The sequence below is a fragment of the Sycon ciliatum genome, chromosome 2 (assembly GCF_964019385.1).
Source record: "Sycon ciliatum chromosome 2, ocSycCili1.1, whole genome shotgun sequence".
NCBI classification, from domain to species: domain Eukaryota; kingdom Metazoa; phylum Porifera; class Calcarea; order Leucosolenida; family Sycettidae; genus Sycon; species Sycon ciliatum.
Window position 1 is genome coordinate 38,826,583 of NC_088644.1, and position 18,883 is coordinate 38,845,465.

At 45.3% G+C, this 18,883-nt stretch overlaps 1 protein-coding gene across 1 annotated transcript in view; it reads right to left on the minus strand.

Annotated features, from left to right (window-relative positions):
* Window positions 1-18,164, minus strand: part of LOC135810011 (uncharacterized) — a 36,317-nt gene extending 18,153 nt beyond the window's left edge. The window contains exons 1-9 of the mRNA XM_065323468.1: window positions 17,739-18,164; window positions 17,113-17,190; window positions 14,296-14,399; window positions 8,571-8,715; window positions 7,651-7,818; window positions 6,915-7,100; window positions 5,393-5,576; window positions 3,879-4,114; window positions 2,729-2,914 (exon numbers count right to left, since the gene is read on the minus strand). Coding sequence (XP_065179540.1) covers window positions 2,729-2,914; window positions 3,879-4,114; window positions 5,393-5,576; window positions 6,915-7,100; window positions 7,651-7,818; window positions 8,571-8,715; window positions 14,296-14,399; window positions 17,113-17,190; window positions 17,739-17,760 — 1,309 coding nt within the window. The 5' untranslated portion in view covers window positions 17,761-18,164. The remainder of the gene's footprint in view (window positions 1-2,728; window positions 2,915-3,878; window positions 4,115-5,392; window positions 5,577-6,914; window positions 7,101-7,650; window positions 7,819-8,570; window positions 8,716-14,295; window positions 14,400-17,112; window positions 17,191-17,738) is intronic.
* Window positions 18,165-18,883: the final 719 nt, after the last annotated feature.

Here is an 18,883-nt window from a genome sequence, read left to right on the forward strand (position 1 = left end):
GCTTTGCTGCTTCGAATTGTAGTTAGACCGCTTTGTCAAATCGCCTACTGGTCTCGTCATCGTCCAGTGACAATCGACATTCTTTGTTCCGTTGGGACTGTAGCTTGTGCTCGTTTTCGTTGCGCTTGCCTTCCCCTCTTTGGTCTTTCCATAACCTTGAACCTTCCAAGTTGGAAGGCTGTCGGTTAGCGCTACGGAGATGTGTTGAAGCTGGGTGTCAGGACGTCGAATGTCTCAGTACTCTGTCAGTTTTGTGCCTAGTTGTTGCACTTTCTGACTGTATATAGTATCTAGTTACAGTGGTGGAGAGTTACTCTTAACTCGTTTCCATATGTCCTTTTCCTTTCTACTTTTATTATTGGCTCAATACCCGAGTTTCAAATTATACTTTTAGATATATGTTGGACTCAGTAGAGCGTCCAGCCCCTATATGATGTCCAACCCCTATATAGAGTCCATTGGTCCAAAATCCACTGTACAGAGTCCAAACTTGGAATCAAATAATTATACGAAACGAATGCATACGTGGGCGGATGCGCGCACGTTTACATACGTGTAGTAGCGTAAGAGAGTAACATAGTGCAGTAGTCAGCATAATACTAGGACATGCTGAGAGTGCAATAGCAAGCTTCACCATTGCTCATGGCCATGCAAATGTTCAGCAGCACTCAGTTCCGCAATCTTCTGAAGATCAGCACACCTGCAACAAATAGATAGCACAAGGATACGCGTATTACCGTAATGATGCATGGAAGCACACAACTACCAAGTTCTCAACGAATGTAATGCTCAATGAAAATCCATCCACTCAAAGACCTGTGAACAGGTGACGGTGGGGACAATAATCTATTAGCAATACGAGGAATACTGTAAGACATGTATAATATTACGAGGAAGCAAATCTAACGTTTTAACGGATGACATTTCTTCGTTATAATAAGATCCGTTGAGGCCGTACTGATTCATATTATGCTATGTGTGGATATGGCAGAATACTGCAAGATCGTTAACATTATCTTCTCGTTAACCTATGAATTTTTGGACAATCGTTAAATTTGCGACTCGTTATAATAACATGTCTTACAGTAAGATCCTTTGTGCACACTCAAGATGCACAGACACACCACCATACATGTAGTGTACACAGTGTTTCACTTCACTGCAACTAAATTGAAATGAGATGATTTGAACAATCTGTACAGCGTTGCCGTCAGTCAGTCTTCCCCAAGATGGAAATGCAATGATTTGTTGTCACGAGGCAGTTTCACTGACACAATGTCATGTTTGTGACATCAAAACGGTTACTTCATGGAATACGAGTACATGTATTAGCTTGAGAAGCTTTTTCTTGTCATCGGCATACGAGAAATCCTCCTCCTCCTCCTCCTACTACTACTACTAGTACACTGGCACTGCGTTTGTGGATCCCATTGTATTTGACATCATACTAGAGCCTAGTAGAGGAAGAGTGTCGTGAAGTTCACATAATTATCACAGGGATAAAAATACATTTCTCATGAAATAAAATAATAATTGATGATAGCTAGACGATCGTATGCGTATACAATTGATGCAAAGTCCTTGCAGTCCTTGAGGACTATTACGAAGTGGTTGATTACTTTTAGGGCATTCATTCAAGCAACATCAAACAAACGCGATACGATCCTTGAAAATGGAAAAAAATTCAAGCATAACGACAGAACAGCAAACCAATCGAAACGAGTAAAAGCTTCCTTACCTCAGTCATCGTCCTGCCATGTAGTTGGACAGCCTTTTGACACGGTGGTACAGGCAGCTCTTGTCCAGTCAAACAGGGTATCCTTGTGGCGTCGAACGAAAGAGAGTGTCAGTGTATCTGACTCGTCAGATTGGAACTGTGCTGAACTTTTCTCGTTCTCCGCTTTCTGCTTTCATCCCTCGCTCTGATGAAACCGTTCAAACGCCTTACTGGCAGCAATGGCCAGCCAAACAGGGGATCCTTGTGGCGTCGAACGAAAGAGAGTGTCAGTGTACCTGACTCGTCAGATTTGAACTGTGCTGAACTTTTCTCGTTCTGCAATTTCTGCTTTCATCCCGCGCACTGATGAAACGTCTTCAGAGAACCACAAGACACGTGTCCAGATTTGATTTTGAACGTCTCCTTATCCTCCTTGGTTACCTCGAGACAGATTACTGTCAGCAACTGCACAGCAGAACTGGCAGCCATGGCTGAAGTGAAGAAAGGAATGCGCTGCCACGAGGCAAGCAAAACTGAAAAGGTGTTTGTTCTCTTCAATTTCGGACACAACACACAGGACGGCGTGACTGGATAAACTGGACTCCTGGACCGTGAATAGGGGACTTGTAGAAAAAGTGTACTCCTTATAGGGGATTGCGCGGCAGGATGAAGCTGATCAAAACTGAGTGGACTCCTGGACTCTGTATAGTGGATTTTGGACCAATGGACTCTATATAGGGTGCTGGACATCATATAGTGCATGGACTCTATACTGAGTCCTACATATACTTAAAAAAAAAGAAGTATATCCAAGTAAGGTTCTTGGGCCCAGGATACTTCTAGGGGTATGGTATGTTGGATCGTCAGATCCTCTAATCACATGCACAGTACCAAATAGCTATGCATGGTAGCAAATAGCTATGCATCGTAGCAAATAGCTATGGCCAAGGTTTCCATTTTGAGATGATGCTATTGGTTTGTGTGAATAACCAAAGCGGACTGTGTACTCACCACGGGCCGGTTCACATGTTGGTATTTGCGTTGCGTCCCAGTGTCCGCCGTGTAAGCATACTATCGTGGTGTCACCAACAATCTCGTAGCCATCACTGCATCGATAGGTGAGCGATGAGTCGACACCCGTGCTGTTGCCGTTCGTCTGAACAAGGTCCGGATTGATACCATCCGGCTCGTGGCAGCCTTTACAACAGCAAGCATGCGCGACAACACAAACGAGCACGGATACACATTGACTAGTTGGCTTGCAAACCTACTTCGAATTGTTGTTTGCCAAGACAATAATCATAAAGGACGATTCTGAAGTAGGCACAGCTACACAGTGAGATATGGAGATATGGTTCAAGCCGTTGTTCAGTTTGCTACATTGCATATAGGGCACACGTTATCATGTGTTCAAACGAAAACATGATACAAGTGTCTCTGCATCACAGACTGAGAGTTAGCTGTATGCAAGTTTGATATCCATGTAGAGTAAACCTGTGACTGACGACCACCCCTTGGGACCAGAGAAAGCGGTCTTAATTGGCAGGTGGTCCTTAGTTAGAGGTTTGCACTGCACAACCATATATGAATGTGAGACCGTCCGTGCCTGGCAAAGTGGTCTGTAGTACCAGGCTGGTCGCTAGTCACGGTGGTCTTTAGTTACAGGTTTTACTGTAGTACCAGGCTGGTCACTAGTCAAGGTGGTCTTTAGTTACAGGTTTTACTGTAGTACGAGGCTGGTCGCTAGTCAAGGTGGTCTTTAGTTACAGGTTTTACTGTAGTACCAGGCTGGTCACTAGTCAAGGTGGTCTTTAGTTACAGGTTTTACTGTAGTACGAGGCTGGTCGCTAGTCAAGGTGGTCTTTAGTTACAGGTTTTACTGTAGTACCAGGCTGGTCACTAGTCAAGGTGGTCTTTAGTTACAGGTTTTACTGTAGTACCAGGCTGGTCACTAGTCAAGGTGGTCTTTAGTTACAGGTTTTACTGTAGTACCAGGCTGGTCACTAGTCAAGGTGGTCTTTAGTTACAGGTTTTACTGTAGTACCAGGCTGGTCACTAGTCAAGGTGGTCTTTAGTTACAGGTTTTACTGTAGTACCAGGCTGGTCACTAGTCAAGGTGGTCTTTAGTTACAGGTTTTACTGTATGTGCAGTCTACTGTACCTCTTTCACAAATGAACGGCTTGGACTCATCACAGCGGAAGTCATACCACTCCGGCTGCGAGAAACTGTCGACGGACAGCTTCACTGTAGCACAGTCCCATGGGTAGAGGTTTTGAGGTTCGGACGGTGCCCAAGCCTCAAAGCCCGGTAGCAGGGCATTGCCACGAGGCCTCCATCTCCAGTCTCCATTAGTGCTAAACAGACGTTCCTCACTCAGTCCGATCCAGAATTGTGTTCTGAGTCACAATAAAGACAACAGCAGGACCAGAGGTGAAATTCATGCTACTCTTTGCTGAAAGTGTAGTGTCAATGATACATTGTCAGTTATGATCGACAATGGTCACAAGAAAAGGACTAGTAGAGTTGCTACTATCCATCCTTCTATCATCATTCCTGGTATGGCTTACATGGTTTGTGGGAATATGCTCTTAGATGCCATTTAATATCATACGGTCATAACAGTGTAAACATGCACGTGTGTTCCCAACGTGAGAAGGAAAATAATCCCAAATACGGTTTTAATGAGCGTTAGCATGCTAACGCGAGTTAGCAGCCAGCCCAGCGAGCTGACCCTACCTGCACGCATGCGCGAGTCACGTGGGCACGCGCCCTTCAAAATCCTGTACAATGTCTCTTTCATGTCATTGCTGTTTGGACTTTCGAGCGTGCAACTTGCGGAACAGGTGTTCCCAAAACAATTTCCTGCATTACGTGACGGCTTGCATTCATAAGCATATTCCCAGGGTGGGCATGCAAGCAAACACGCCCCAGTGTAGTATCTTGTTGCCACAGTACAACCTTGAGGCCGGTAAGCCGACTAAAGTAACGGCTTGCATTCACAAGTGCATTGCAGTGAAGTCTGTGAAAGCCGACCCCTGGATAGGCTGGAGGGACCTTCAAAATGTGGTCGCCGTGTATAGGTGGTCTTCTTATCCAGCGTCGTTTGACTGGAAATAACACCCCTTGGTCCTGGTTGTAGTGGTCCTCTGGGACAGGTGGTCGCCTTATCAGAGTGATCACATAGGGCTTGAAAGTGCTACGTCACAGCATAGCAACAATTTCAAAAATTCAAAAACTGGATCCACTTGGATCCAGTTTTTGTATGGATCCAAGCACATTTCAAGCGGTCTTACCCACAGCATGGTGATGTAGCCAGTGAAACTGACTGATTTGGCTACTGGGGCGGGGTTACAACTGGTGGCGAAATAAAAGTCACACCTGCATGCGACATGAGTGGGTTGCTATGCACCCACATACTTAGGCAATAGCAAAGTCGCACCTTAGTGGATCCAAAATTAGAAATCTGATGTCAACTTACTACTCCCTGGCCGTTTTGACGTCATCACTTTCAAGCCCTAAAAAGGGCTATGTACGTAAACTCAGTAAAGCTATCTAGCAAAGTCGCACCTTAGTGGATCCAAAATTAGAAATCTGATGTCAACTTACTACTCCCTGGCCGTTTTGACGTCATCACTTTCAAGCCCTATTGCCTTATCAGGTTATACTATACTTACGAAAGGAGATTCTGTGTGTACAGTATCTTGCCTATCAGCAGATTCTCGGCTTGATCAGCGATGTTTAGAAGGTAGGCACCGTTGCTGCTGCTGCATGCCGCCTGTGCCTCATCCCAGGAGCGGCTGACGTCACTGAATACACGGTAGCAGTTGGTGTCGTACTGCAGCCAGCCATCAGGACAGGCTGGAGAAAGATAATGTGTATTATGTATTATGACGTATGGTGTATGGTGTTTGATGTATGGTGGGTAGTGGATGGTGGTCGACATATGGTGGATAGTGGATGGTGTAATATGTATGGTGTATGGTGTATGGTGTATGGTGGGTGATGTATGGTGGGCGGTGGGTGGTGTTTGATGTATGGTGTATGATGCATGATACACAGTTATAATTTCTTTGCAACTCATGCAGTAGTTACTACAGTTTCAAGAACTGCTGGTACAGCGCACAATCCGTACAGTCATATCATAAATACATCCCTGGTTCAATACCACCTGAGTTTCTACGTCGCACACACAGGTCGCTGATGCAATAGTTGTATCTGCGATGTATAGTTTTGAAAATAGAATAGTAATCATCAGCCATGAGAAGTGAAACTGTGAACTAGTACTGAAAAGCAGAACTCTTCGGCGGTGTTTTATTTTCGGTAACTTCGGTGCCGACAATTTTTACCGAAAATAATACGCACCGAAAATTTTGGTACTACCGGTACTGTGTACTTACCTGGAAAACGCGTTTTACCGAAAATTTCCCTCCACCGAACCGCCGATTTTGGAGAATACCGAAAATATTACACCACCGAAAATTTAGTACAATAGAACCCGTACCGATCAGCATGGATAGACTCATCGGAAATATAGTCAACTTCGCTAATAACGACTGCGGATATCTCTTAATTTGCTGGCCGAAAATCCTATAATAATTATAGGATTTGAAAATGTGTGCCTTTTAAGCCGTTGTTATTGGTCATCACGACCAATAACAACGATATAAATATTTAAAAAAAGCAGTAAATGTGCAGAAGAACATTGCAGGTGTGGCATGGGGTGGTTTCATGACGACATATCGCACATGCCGTCATGAACTACCAGTTTTAAGGATAAAACAAGGTCCAATAAAATCTGTTAATCAGGTGTTATGCCGAGGTTTACGTTATGTAGGATTAAACTGGCCTAAACTGGCTAGCTACAGCTACCGCTTGATCGTACCATGCACGTGAATTTATGTTGTATCGAGAGTGCGCATGTCGGGGGACCGCGCCGTAGCGTGTGTTATGTTGAGGTTTATGTTATGTGGGATTATGTTGTGTAGAACGAAATTTGTATGGGAGTGATGCTGTTTCGGCGCGGGATTAGACTTTTTTTATGTACCAGCGAGGTTTATGTACAAGTGAGAGAGCAGACCTGAAATGAGACTTCGGGTATAAGGACACTTCGCGAATAACGACACTTTTCTGATGCCCCGCCGAGTGTCGTTATATGCAAAGTTGACTGTACATTCTAATTCAGTAAGCCATTCATACCTGTGCTATCGGTGCATTCCGGCTCCTCTTCCGACCATAGCGAGTCACCCTGGCAGATTCTCTGGGCACGGCCCAGTAGATAGTGCTTGGGTGGACAGGAATAGGTGACGGCCGCACCGGAGAAGCTTGTGTTACCGGTCACCTGCACGTTCTCTGCCGCACCAGAACTCAGGGGACTTCCACACCCTGGACAAGCATACACCATTATTAGGGCCAGGATTTATTTAATATTTTTTTACAAACTTCCATACTCCAATCATCTTGCTGGCCTGAAATGTCTGTAACGTAACATAAATTTGAAATCAACCTTCATTCTAACTTGCTTCAAATGGCTGCTATCATTATGAGCAGCCATGAAGTGTAGACAGAACCCAATGGGTTTTATAGAGTGAAGAGCAGTGTGGATTGGAGTTATGGCAGTCCGCCCAAACCCATTTGGCTCCGATATGAAGCCGCAGGAAGCGACCAAATGGATCCTGAAGTGCGGACAGAAACCCCAGCCCAACATTGGCGGTAAACAAATAGTGATCAGAGGTCACAGTGAGAGTATTTCAAGCGCAGGACTATCTACCTTTCCCCTGTGACTTTCATTTGTATTGAACACAACTGGCAGTGTGAGGATTGATGGTTGTCTAAATGCTTCACGGAATAGCATGCAGGGTGGCAGTACTTTGCACGCTACATGCAGGGGCCAGAAAAGCGCAGTGCTTAGAAACCCCACTGGCACAGAACCTACCAGTTTCGCACATAAACTTTGCCCGTACGTTGTGCGAGGATCTCCACACGGACAGTCTGGGGTCGCTTCCCACCACCAGGTAAGCATAGCGGTTCTCTCCCATGACATCTCCCCCAGCCCACTGTGTGAATGTGGGCAGACGACCGGACGGGTACCAACGCCACACATCTGAACATGGACAATGGAGACGACACAGAAACACAGGATACTGTGCGTGGACTGTCTTGATCAGTATAGGATACAAAGTAAGGACGGTCGGTTCAAGTATGTCAGAGCCCATCAACTTAGTTAGGAGCAGATGATAGATCACCTACACTCATACCTCGCTTATCCGGGCGGTCCGGGACCGGGCACTGCCCGTGATTTTGAAAAGTCCATAACTCCGGATCACATACATTTTGATGGGGAAAGACCATAAATATGGCATATGACGTCACTATTTTACACGAAAAGTGACAAAAAAGTAGTAATAATTCCACTAAAACTTGCCCAAAGGCCCGGTAGACCGAAGTGCCCGTAACTTCGGGGTTCGGATAACCGAGGTATGATTGCACTTCAAAGCACACACCTATTTTTTCTAAGGTTGTGTAACATTCGCCAATACAGTAATTCAAAGATACTTAAAGTTCCTTCGTTATGCCCCTGAGAGGACCCAGCAACATGCTTGCCAACACATATTTCAAGATAATAATTATTATCTTATTTGGTACAGCCATGGTGGGAATAAAGGTAAATCAAGAGGACGAGGCATCCGCAACATGCATACTGGTGCGGCTTGTATCCCATAACACAGTGCATCTATGTACACCAAGCAAGCATATAGCAGATCAATCTCAGATTAGATACGGCTTCACTCGCTCATGCGGAACTTTGAATTTTTTATTCTCACGATGACACCATCGCTAATAAGAGATACTTACTGAAGGTGTTGCGGTTCTTTTCCTCTTGCAGCCCGATGGAAACGAAGACATTCGCCAGGTTATGTCCCAGCACCATGGTACTGACAAAGTCATTCTCCGCTTGGTCCTCGATGTTCACAAGGTATGCTCCCTGGGTCTGGCAGAACTGGACCAAAACCCGGAGAACTACATTGATTAATACAGTGTGGTGGAAATACACTAGTGCACGACTACTATAGTTCATGGAGACATATCAATAATTAGCAATACTCCTATTTTTCACATGGATGAGCTAATTTCAGGAAGAAGATTGTTGTTGCTTATTCCAAACACAGTTACTAGTGCATTCAGCCACACTCCTAGCCAGACCAATTGCTGTCGACGCTCCCAAACCATGTAAGCGGGAAAGACCGGGATAGCTGCCATTGGCATTGTCATTGGTACAATGCATGACGCTCGTTAGCATCGTACGAACTGCACGGATGAACCCGTAGTGTGTACACTTGTTCCAGTCATGCAAGGATGCACAACGACGTCATCATTACAGATAAATTCTGAGGACCGTTGCCCGAAGACGAAAACAAAGTTGATCGGCCCCAGTGTTAGAGGATGCGAAGTACAGTAAAACCTGTGACTACCGACCACCCCAAAAGCGGTCTTTAGTAGCAGGTGGTCTTTAGCTAGAGGTTTGCACCGTGCGACCATATATGGATCCCATTATAATGATATGTATATCAAAATGCAGCTAATACAATTCCCCAGGACTTGCGCAATGCCATTCTTATTTCAGATCAAACACTTGGAGAGAAAGACGGACAGATGGAGAGAGACAAAAAGAGAGAGAGAGAGAAGATTAATTCAGCTGCTACTTCTGAAGCCAGGAGTCAAACGTTCCCTGTGGAAGTTTCGTTTTGCGCTGGGCTTCAAATTTGTTCATGCGATCAATCGTATCGACTATCCTTGTTGTGACTTCTCGATTGTTTGAACCCGATCCTTCAGCATCAGGACCTTGCGGTGCTGCTTTGTTCCTGGATTCCTTGACGCCATCGTCGATTCATTTGTATGACTGGGGTGACAGAGCCGCTCAGTTTTCGTTTCTCTTCCGAGTAGTAACATCGAGCAGAGAGCGCTTTCGATGCGCTCTCCAAGACGTTTCCTATCATGTTTATTCTTGACAGCGGAAATTCTGACAGATGTAGTACAGTCCACACCGACTCCACAGTCAAAATGGTCTGCGTTCATTTCTTCAGCTGTAGTACCGAAAGATTCCTTTCAGGACCATGGAAAACCAGCAAACTAACTTTCAAGAAGGAGCTTCGAGCAACATTTGATTTCCTACATCGCGGTCGCTAGTTACGGGTCAAAAATCGTCTTTGGGACAAGAAAAGGCGGTCGCTGGTCGCGTTCAGCAGGTAGTCGCTAGTCACAGTGCATTTTGAATGTGAGACCGTCCGTGCCTGGCCAAGTGGTCGGTAGCACCAGGCTGGTCGCTAGTCACGGTGGTCTTTAGTTACAGGCTTTACTGTATAAGCCAGAGTTCGTAATAATTTTTTTGGAAATTGGCGAGGGGGCGATCCCTGGCTCGAGTCCTGGCCAGGACAGTCAGTGCTTTCTTCAGACTTTTTCCACATTCCCCCACACTCTCTAACATATGAAATCAGCTGAGCTCAGAGTAACGGAGCCAACGATCTTACAATTTCATTCCTGAAACTAAGGAGAAAGGACTAACGGTTTACAAGTTACCCGCAGTTGTCCAACACTGGCAATTACTTCAAGCATAAGCATGATATTGATGTCAGGCATACTGACCAACCACCACAATCTCAATCCCTTGACAAGACATGCAGAATCCCTGGATTTCTCTCAAAATCCCTGGATGGCACAAAAACAAGTGAAAAAGAGCTTTTCCCGCCAAAAAAACGTTCGACTCTGCAGCTGTGCATCCACCCTGTACTAGGCTGTACGCGAAGTGCAGTTTGATCAGTCGGCGCCCGCCTGTCACTTTGTCAGTGCAGATCTTGCATGGTCAGGTCTTCAAAGTGCTGTGCACAGTTCGAAGTGCGAATGAGCACCGTACATACCTTTGAAAAAAGTTCAAAAAACCGGGACATTCGGGGAGAAACCATGGAGTTTTCAGGAAAATCCTGTATCAGACAAAACTTTGGTTTTTCCGGGAGTTTGCTTGAAATCCCCGGCACCCCGGGAGGAGTGTTGATTTTCCGGGATTTTCCCGGGAAAAACGGGAGGGTTGGCCAGTATGGTCAGGTCGTTGAATATCAGTATATCATTACAAAAACAGTCATCATTGTGCTAACAGACTTACTAACTGGTGTATGTTATGACTAATCAATATCATGCTTATACTTGAAGTAATTGTCAGTGTTGGACAACTATGGGCAATTCATAAACCGTTGGTCTTTTCTTCTTAGTTTTAATCCTTGGCTCGCCATCCGAGTTTAACTACAGTAAAACCTGTGACTAATGACCACCCCTTGGGGGGGGGGGGGGGGCAGAGAAAGCGGTCTTTAGTGGCAGGTGGTCCTTAGTTTGAGGTTTGCACCGCACAACCATATACCGTATATTCTCTATTATAAGCGCTGTGCTTATATTTTTTCAACACCCCTCTAACCCGCGCTTATATTGGAGACCGTGCTTATATTTTTTCAACCAATACATCCATACAGAGCAAGAAGCAATACATGCTAGATATCATGCATGCAGAATTGATTTCCACCAAGACCGTGCTAATAATAGAGATTGTGCTTATAATGTTTCGAAAGGTGCTCACAGTGTGCTAGTATTAGAGACTGTGCTAGTAATGGAGACCTGTGCTTATAATAGAGAATATATGTAGGACTCAGTGAGCAGTCACGTCTCGATGACCGATCACGATCCCCGTGACCAATCAAACAGTCACAAATCCCCGAAGAGCAGTCATAAAGTCACACACCAGTTTGAATCCCGATGACCAGTCAGAAACAGCCGCGACTTTCTCTGTGAACGGTCACAGGATCCACGTCAAAATATTACGACTCAACTGTAGGCATTCACGCGTTCAGCATACTTTTTTCCTTCACAGGTTTCAGAAGTGAGCAAGAAAGATTTCGATCAACTCTCGATCTCCGCGTAGTTTACTTGTAGCTCGAGTCTGGTGTGTGTGGGCTCCTCTCCAAAACGAAAGGTGGTCGAAAATCTTGCAGGCTTCAGATAGAATCTCTTTTGAGAGGACGTTCTGGCTAGTAGGTTGTGCTATTCATCATATTTGAAGAACAAACTTCGTCGTTCAGAAAAGCTATTTCGGAATATTTTCAGTCATGTAATATTTGCATGCCGATCTTGCTAGAGCAGAGACTGACTTCAACTGATCCAGCATGCAAGCAGCACTCGATTTGTGTTTTTGGAGAGGATGGGTGACAGGATTACGGAGTCAGAAGTGGACATCGTCGACGATGCAGAGACGAAAATATAATGAAGATGGAAATGAAAATATGTTCATTTCCAAGAAGGTACTGAGTACATCAAGCACCTTCGTGTGTGTGGCTCTGTCTTTCTTGTGGAAGACTCCACAGAAAAAACAATGTCCAGCTTGTTGAAACTGAAACTGCCTCTCAGTTGAAGTCGTTCAGGAAGACATCTATTCAAGACATCATTGATCCATTCTCAAGGACCATCGTAAGAAATTAAATCAAGTCATGTTTATCGATAAGAATGGCGAACTAGACCAGAGAAGTGTGAGTGTCTTGTTTTGACTGCAGGAAACTGTATTTCAATATTCTGGCTCAACGTAGTGCTTACGCAGTTTACTGCTTCGAAGTTCGAACACATCTTCATTTCTACTCCCAAAATAACTCTGTAAAATTTATTGATGCAACATTATGCATCATGGTCTTTCTCGTTGTGCTGCTTTAACGTGTATAAGTACATGCATACGAGTACTGTGTACCGTTTACTGTCTCCTTGTCAGTGTTTTTGGGCGGTCCTCCACACCTTCATTTGTCTTCCAATTATTAATTTTATAGAAATATTCACTCACTTCAACTTCTTTTGATTGCTGGTGCGAATGTAGCCTGCGATGCCTGCTTGTTAGTGAGAGTGCACCAGACATGTATCGATATGTATGTCTGACGAGATGTTCTTGAACTGGCATGCTGCTTTGCTTAGATAAGGTTTAGAATTGGGTGCTCAATGGCCTGGAGGAATTAATCATGTTTGCGATCAGTATCACCAAGAGTACGGTTCTTCCGTCTACGCATCTCTTCTTGGCTTGTGGATTGGTTGAAAAGAGATAAAATAATAATACAGAAGTACTTGTGTCCAAGTGTCGTCGTGAAAACAAGTTCTACCTCCGTAACTTTGTCCGCAAGGTCACGTGAATCTAGCTGGTAGTCCCGCTGCCTATTTGTGTGTGTGTGTGTGTGTGTGTGTGTGTGTGTGAGAGTAAGTGTGCGCGCGCATGTGTGAGTGTGTGTGTGTGTGTGTGCATGCGTGAGAAAGAGAGTGTGTGTGTGTGTGTGAGAGAGAGAGAGAGAGAGAGAGAGAATGTGTGTGTGTGAGAGGTTTAGAGAATGTGTGTGTGTGTTTGTGTGTGCGTGCGTGGATGTGTGTGTGTGGATGTGTGTGTGTGGATGTGTGTGTGTGTGTGTGTGGATGTGTGTGTGTGTGTCTCAAACTCTCTCTTCTACTCCCCCCTGTCTCGGGGGTGGCGTGGCCAAGCATTTGGCAGCTGTACACCAGGCCAGGTGTGTGTGTGTGTGTGTGTGGATGTGTGTGTGTGTCTCAAACTCTCTCTTCTACTCTCCCCCTGTCTCGGGGGCGGCGTGGCTAAGCATTTGGCAGCTGTACACCAGGCCAGGTGTGTGTGTGTGTGTGTGTGATGTAGAGAATGAATGACATATGTGCGTATGTGAGAGAGAGAGAGATTTAGAGAATGAGTGTGTGTGTGTGCGCGTGTGAGTGTATGTGAGAAAAGGGAGAGAGCGTGGGTGTATGTGTGTGTAATGGTGTGGGCATGTGTGGCCCCCAGCTCTATACTATGTCATTCACGCTGGAACTGCTGCTGCATAGCCCCAAGTCTGAAGACTTGGCAACTTCACGCCTGCACCTGACTCTTGCACTATGATACCCCTCAGAATTTCCCACCTTGCTCCCTCTTATGTTCAGGCTGCCCGTTTAGGAGCCATCAGTTGCCTGACGATCGTAGTAATACGTGAAACTCAGAGTTGTGACAAAGCCTCCAATCTCTCTTGTAATACAGAAATACCTATATTCTGCCTGTGACTACTCACAGAGAAAGAGTGGTCACAACTGTACATTCCGCATGTAACTGTTCGCATTGAATTATAGTGGTCACAACTGCATTCTGTGACCGCTCATAGGGAATTATAGTTTCCACAACAAATCCTGCAGTACGAAGCACCCTGCGAGCAGTCACGAACTGTGTACTTTACACATGTAAATGTATGGTGATTTGTGACTGGTCATGGGGCATTGTGACTGGTAAACTAATTTGTGACTGGTCATGGGGGTTTTGTGACTGTTTGACTGGTCACGGGGACCGTGATTGGTCACGGGGCATTGACTGGTCACTGAGTCCTACATATACTGTATGAATGTGAGACCGTCCGTGCCTGGCGAAGTGGTCTGAAGTACCAGGCTGGTCGCTAGTCACGGTGGTCTGTAGCTATAGGTTTTACTGCAATTTCATTGCTAGTCAAGCTTATAAACCTGTTTTACTAGGTTATCTTACCGTTTCGGACTGGGTATGATAGATGTTGTTAGCGCTTTCGTTGAACACTTTGTAACAGTTTCCACGGTAACCAGTCCAACCTGTTCGGCATGGGGACGTTAGAGCTGCAAGGAAACGGCATCAACATCATCATCATCATCATCATGACTTGCTTCTCAGCCTTGGGAACTTTCAGCTGTTAGGATTTATTTTTTTATTTTTATTTATTTTTTTATTTCACCTTCCCGTGGCCAGAGAATATAGGCCAATATGGAGGGAGGGGGGGGGGGGGGCGGTAGCCAGCCATGGCAGTAAACAAAAACAAAGCAAAATAAATAAATATTACACATTACTGGATACTGGTACATGACCAGTACTCAGTAGAACTGTGACTCAGCCGGGTTAAAACATTATGCGACAGGGAACAGGAATCTCAGCTGACAAGCAGCTCCTCATACTGTAAGCCGCCCAATGTTCGGGTCACTAAATTTTCGCGATTTCTTCAAACCAGCGAGTTTGCGATGGCAAAAGTTTGCGAAGCACTGGGGCCACTTGCATACATCCACTGTTGAAGTTTGATTTCACGATGGTTAATATTCGCGTTACGCTCTTCTCGCGAAAATAGCGAACATTAATCCGTCGCGAATATTAGGCAGTTTACAGTATGCGAACATACTTAGAGGAGTATACCTGTATTCCTGTATTCTGGACTATGTCCGTACTACTAGGACGTGTACGTCTTATCAGAGTATGCGCGAGGTGATTTCCACTGTACTTGGGTGCAGGAAGGCCCCCAGCACATCTTTCTAGCAATTCGTAGGGTGTTTTAGAAGACTTACACAGGGGCATTGGAAGATATTCAACATTGGTGCGGCTATGAAAGGGGAGGGGGGGGGGCTCCCATGGAAATTTTGGAAAACTGGGCCCAACTAGCCCATGTTTCATTGCTTCAAAGACACAAAATGAATTTATTGCACCGGTTCCTACGCCCCTGCTTCACTGTAGCCACTTCATCTTCCGAAAACAACACTCCCACCAAAAATGGTCTCTTGGCTACATGTTCAAACCGCACATTTCACAACACTCTTCACTAGACTTCAGAACGGTCTCTGGGCTCCACCAAGCCACCTTCACTTCCTTTTCCCAAGGAGACTCCCTTTGATAGGCATTCATTTGCCTCTGGAGAGTGCTTGAAAAATATAGTATCAATAAATCAATCAAAATCAATCAATAGAAGAGAGTAAACATTATCCAATTGTTTTCGGGCAAGACGCATCTTCGGGTACAACTACGGCAAGAAAAAGAGGTCCAGTATACATAATGCATCAGTTTAGGGCGTTGAAAAGCCAAGGGAAAAATCATTACGGGTGAAAGAGCAGGGGTTGTTATATCTGGGAAAAAATACGCGACATTATAACAATAGCAAAACACAGCGCTAGCAATAGGACTAGTCAAAGCACATGAAGCAGGCTAGACACAACAGCACAATCATTGCATTGACACTTCTGCGGCAGCAGAGAGCTGAGCACGGGGTTAATTTTATAACGAGAGAGCTTGGAAGCTCAGGGCCCTACGCTATGCTTTTTTGCCTTGATGACCTAGACAAAAAAGAATAGGGATGTTATAAATTCTTATAAGTGTCTACTTTTTGTTTCAGACCAGGCAGGCACAGTGGGTTGGTCAAAGACCATGATTGAGATACGAGAGGTACCTGGTTCAAGTCCTGCCTGGGAGCGGTTTTTCCAGCCGTGCTGCTACCCACAGTCAACTGGGAACTTGTGGCCAGGCACAAGGGGTACATGGATGCAGCTAATGGGGTCGCTTTCGGCACTTGTGCCAGTGGTTGTGAGACTTACCCACTCACCCCCACCGTTAGGCGCTGCATCTGCCGCTAGGGTTTATCGGGTGTTAGCGGCCGTCGTGAGTTCCCTTCGGGAACGGATACGATAATTTACTTTACTTTTTTACTTTTTGTTTTTAGACATATTAAACCTGGGATTCGAACCCGCACTATCGCCCTGCATGCATCCCCCGATACACTTCGCATACATACTAATTCTTCCAAGTTGCTTCACGTTATGATCTTGTATTTGAGAGCCCTATTTGAATATGCATTGTGGCCAGCCATCTTTGATTGTACGGTACGGTACGGGATAGGTACGGGACAGGTGCGGTCGAGGGTAATACGCACCGTCTACCGCCTTGATGACGGCAAAAAAAGAAAAGGGATGTTATAAATTTTTCAATTCTCCTATTTTTTCAGGCATTACCTGGGATTCGAACTCGCACTATCGCCTTACATGCATTCCCCCATACACTTCGCATTCATACTCATTCTTCCAAGTTGCTTCACGTTATGATCTTGCGTTTGAAAACCCTATTTGAATTTTGCGGCCAGCAGTATGTGGCCAGCTGTGTTTGATGGTACGGTACGGTACGGGACAGATACGGCATAGCGCCAGGCGTGACACAAACTCACCAACAAACAAACACCAAATTAAAGCTGTGTGGACCCTGGCTAGCGCCAGACGTTACTGAAGTAACGTCTTCTGCATAGCTACGGGAATAATATGAGCTACTATCCATCTCAGTCCGGCCATTTTATTTGACTGCATAACTTACTTGCTGCTATATAATTATAACTGTTACATGTAAAAAAGTCACAATGACCTTACCCAAGTACATTTTGTATTTACATGTAGTAGCAGGTCTGTCCGTGTTATGCTTTCATGGTTTTGGCCTTTTAGAACTTTTATTTACTTTGTATTGAACCCAGAGGTCATACTACTTCACTCCCCACTTGCACTCTCCTTACTACGAACTACATGTAGTACTTACTGCCTTGGGTGAAGCCTGAGAGAGCTGCAAGGAACAGCGCCGCGATGAAGGAGAACGTCGCAACACCCTTCCCCGCAACTAGCCACGAAACACAAAAATCAGTCAAAGGAAAATCAATGCAAACCATGGGAGGATGGATTTATTCTTCATTGCTATCAGGTTCGGCCGTGCAGCGCTGATGAGTCCACAAAGGACAAAACAGCATGCTATCCGCAGATTGAGCAAATCATGGACATTCACATGTGCCGGCATTTTTCATTACACGCGGTAGCTGGTTCAGTGGTTGAATACGCCGCGGTGAGAACGCACTTCTGAGTAGTAACAGTTAGTTCTACAGATGGCAGGCCAGGGCTCGAAAAACGCAGAGATCCTTCCGGCAGCGGAGACAATCAACAGGTATGTGTTGAAGCAAAACAATCTTGAGTGGTCCCAATTCGTAGTTGGGTCTAAAGAGTAAAGTCTCCCTGCACATGCGGAACACACGCATGGGTTGCTGAAGAACTGCAGAGGGCAGTACTCAAGTAGTTACTAATACATGTAGATATTTACTCAAGAGGGAATGCAGTCACGCATCGCTAAACAAGAGGCTGATTTGAGGTAAACAATTTCCACTAGTGCTTTCTTACCGAAACTGTCACACGCCCGCATAGTTGACCGTGGATTTCGACGTGATTTCGAAGTTTCGCGTCGGTTTCGACAGGCTGGGATTAGTGAGACCTGGGATGAGTTGAAAATTACACTTTAGTTCCTCGAACGACTGCCACGAGTCGGAAGCAGGAAATACTTGAAGGCTACTGATATTCACAGACCAGCACTTTCTGTCCGACGATGCAGTACCTTGCAGTACCTTGTAAGCTCGACAATACTAGTAGTCCTTCGACGAGACAATGAACTCAACTGCGACACGGCATGCAGATTGCAGAGGAGCTTGTAGAGTCACAAGTCGGAGTGAGGTCTACCTAGTCTCCGCTGCAAAGCAAGATCTCTCGTCTTCCTCTCACTCAGGACATCCAGGCAACAAACTTTGCTTTGACGACATTTGACGGGCATAGTTCTGCTAGCTGCTGTCCGTGATTATGTACTACACTCTACAGGCTACATACTACTTACTAGTAGTAAGTACTCCAGTAGATCTGCCTACCTAGGCTTTACTGACCATGCCCAGGCCGGCCATGGCTTTAGTTCCGTTTCACGGTAGATGCTGAGCTGTACTGACTGCTATTAATAAAATAGTGTTATGGCGATCCGTGCATTTCTTTTGGCTATGGTACCCGCCCATTCCAGTTTGCCGCAATGGCTATCGGGTTTCATCAGTACTGCCTAGCGCCTGTAGACTGTCTAGTCCCTGGTATGGTGCGACTGCATAGAGATAGTCATTGTCAAAAATTAATGATTATGTAAACTGATGAGTCAGTCAAACGTTGAAACACCGGAGCTTCCTTCTTTTCTTTTGCCTTCGTCGAGAAGTCGGTATCGAAAACCAACGAGAAAAAGGAGTGTTTCACTTGGCAAGCTCCGTTGTCGGCATTTTTCGTGGACGTGTAATACTAATAGCTGCCCCTTACCAGGTCATGTAATCTCGACAAAGTAATGTTGTCAGGTGTTTGTGGTCTTGTCGATCACCTGCTGGTGCATGTGTGTTGTTGTTGGTTGACAGCATGAAACAAGGTGGAGAACACCGTGTTCGGAAACAGTGACCTTTTCTACAACCATCCACGGTTGGTGGTTTCCGAACACCGTGTCCTCCACCTTGTTTACACGCTGTCAACCA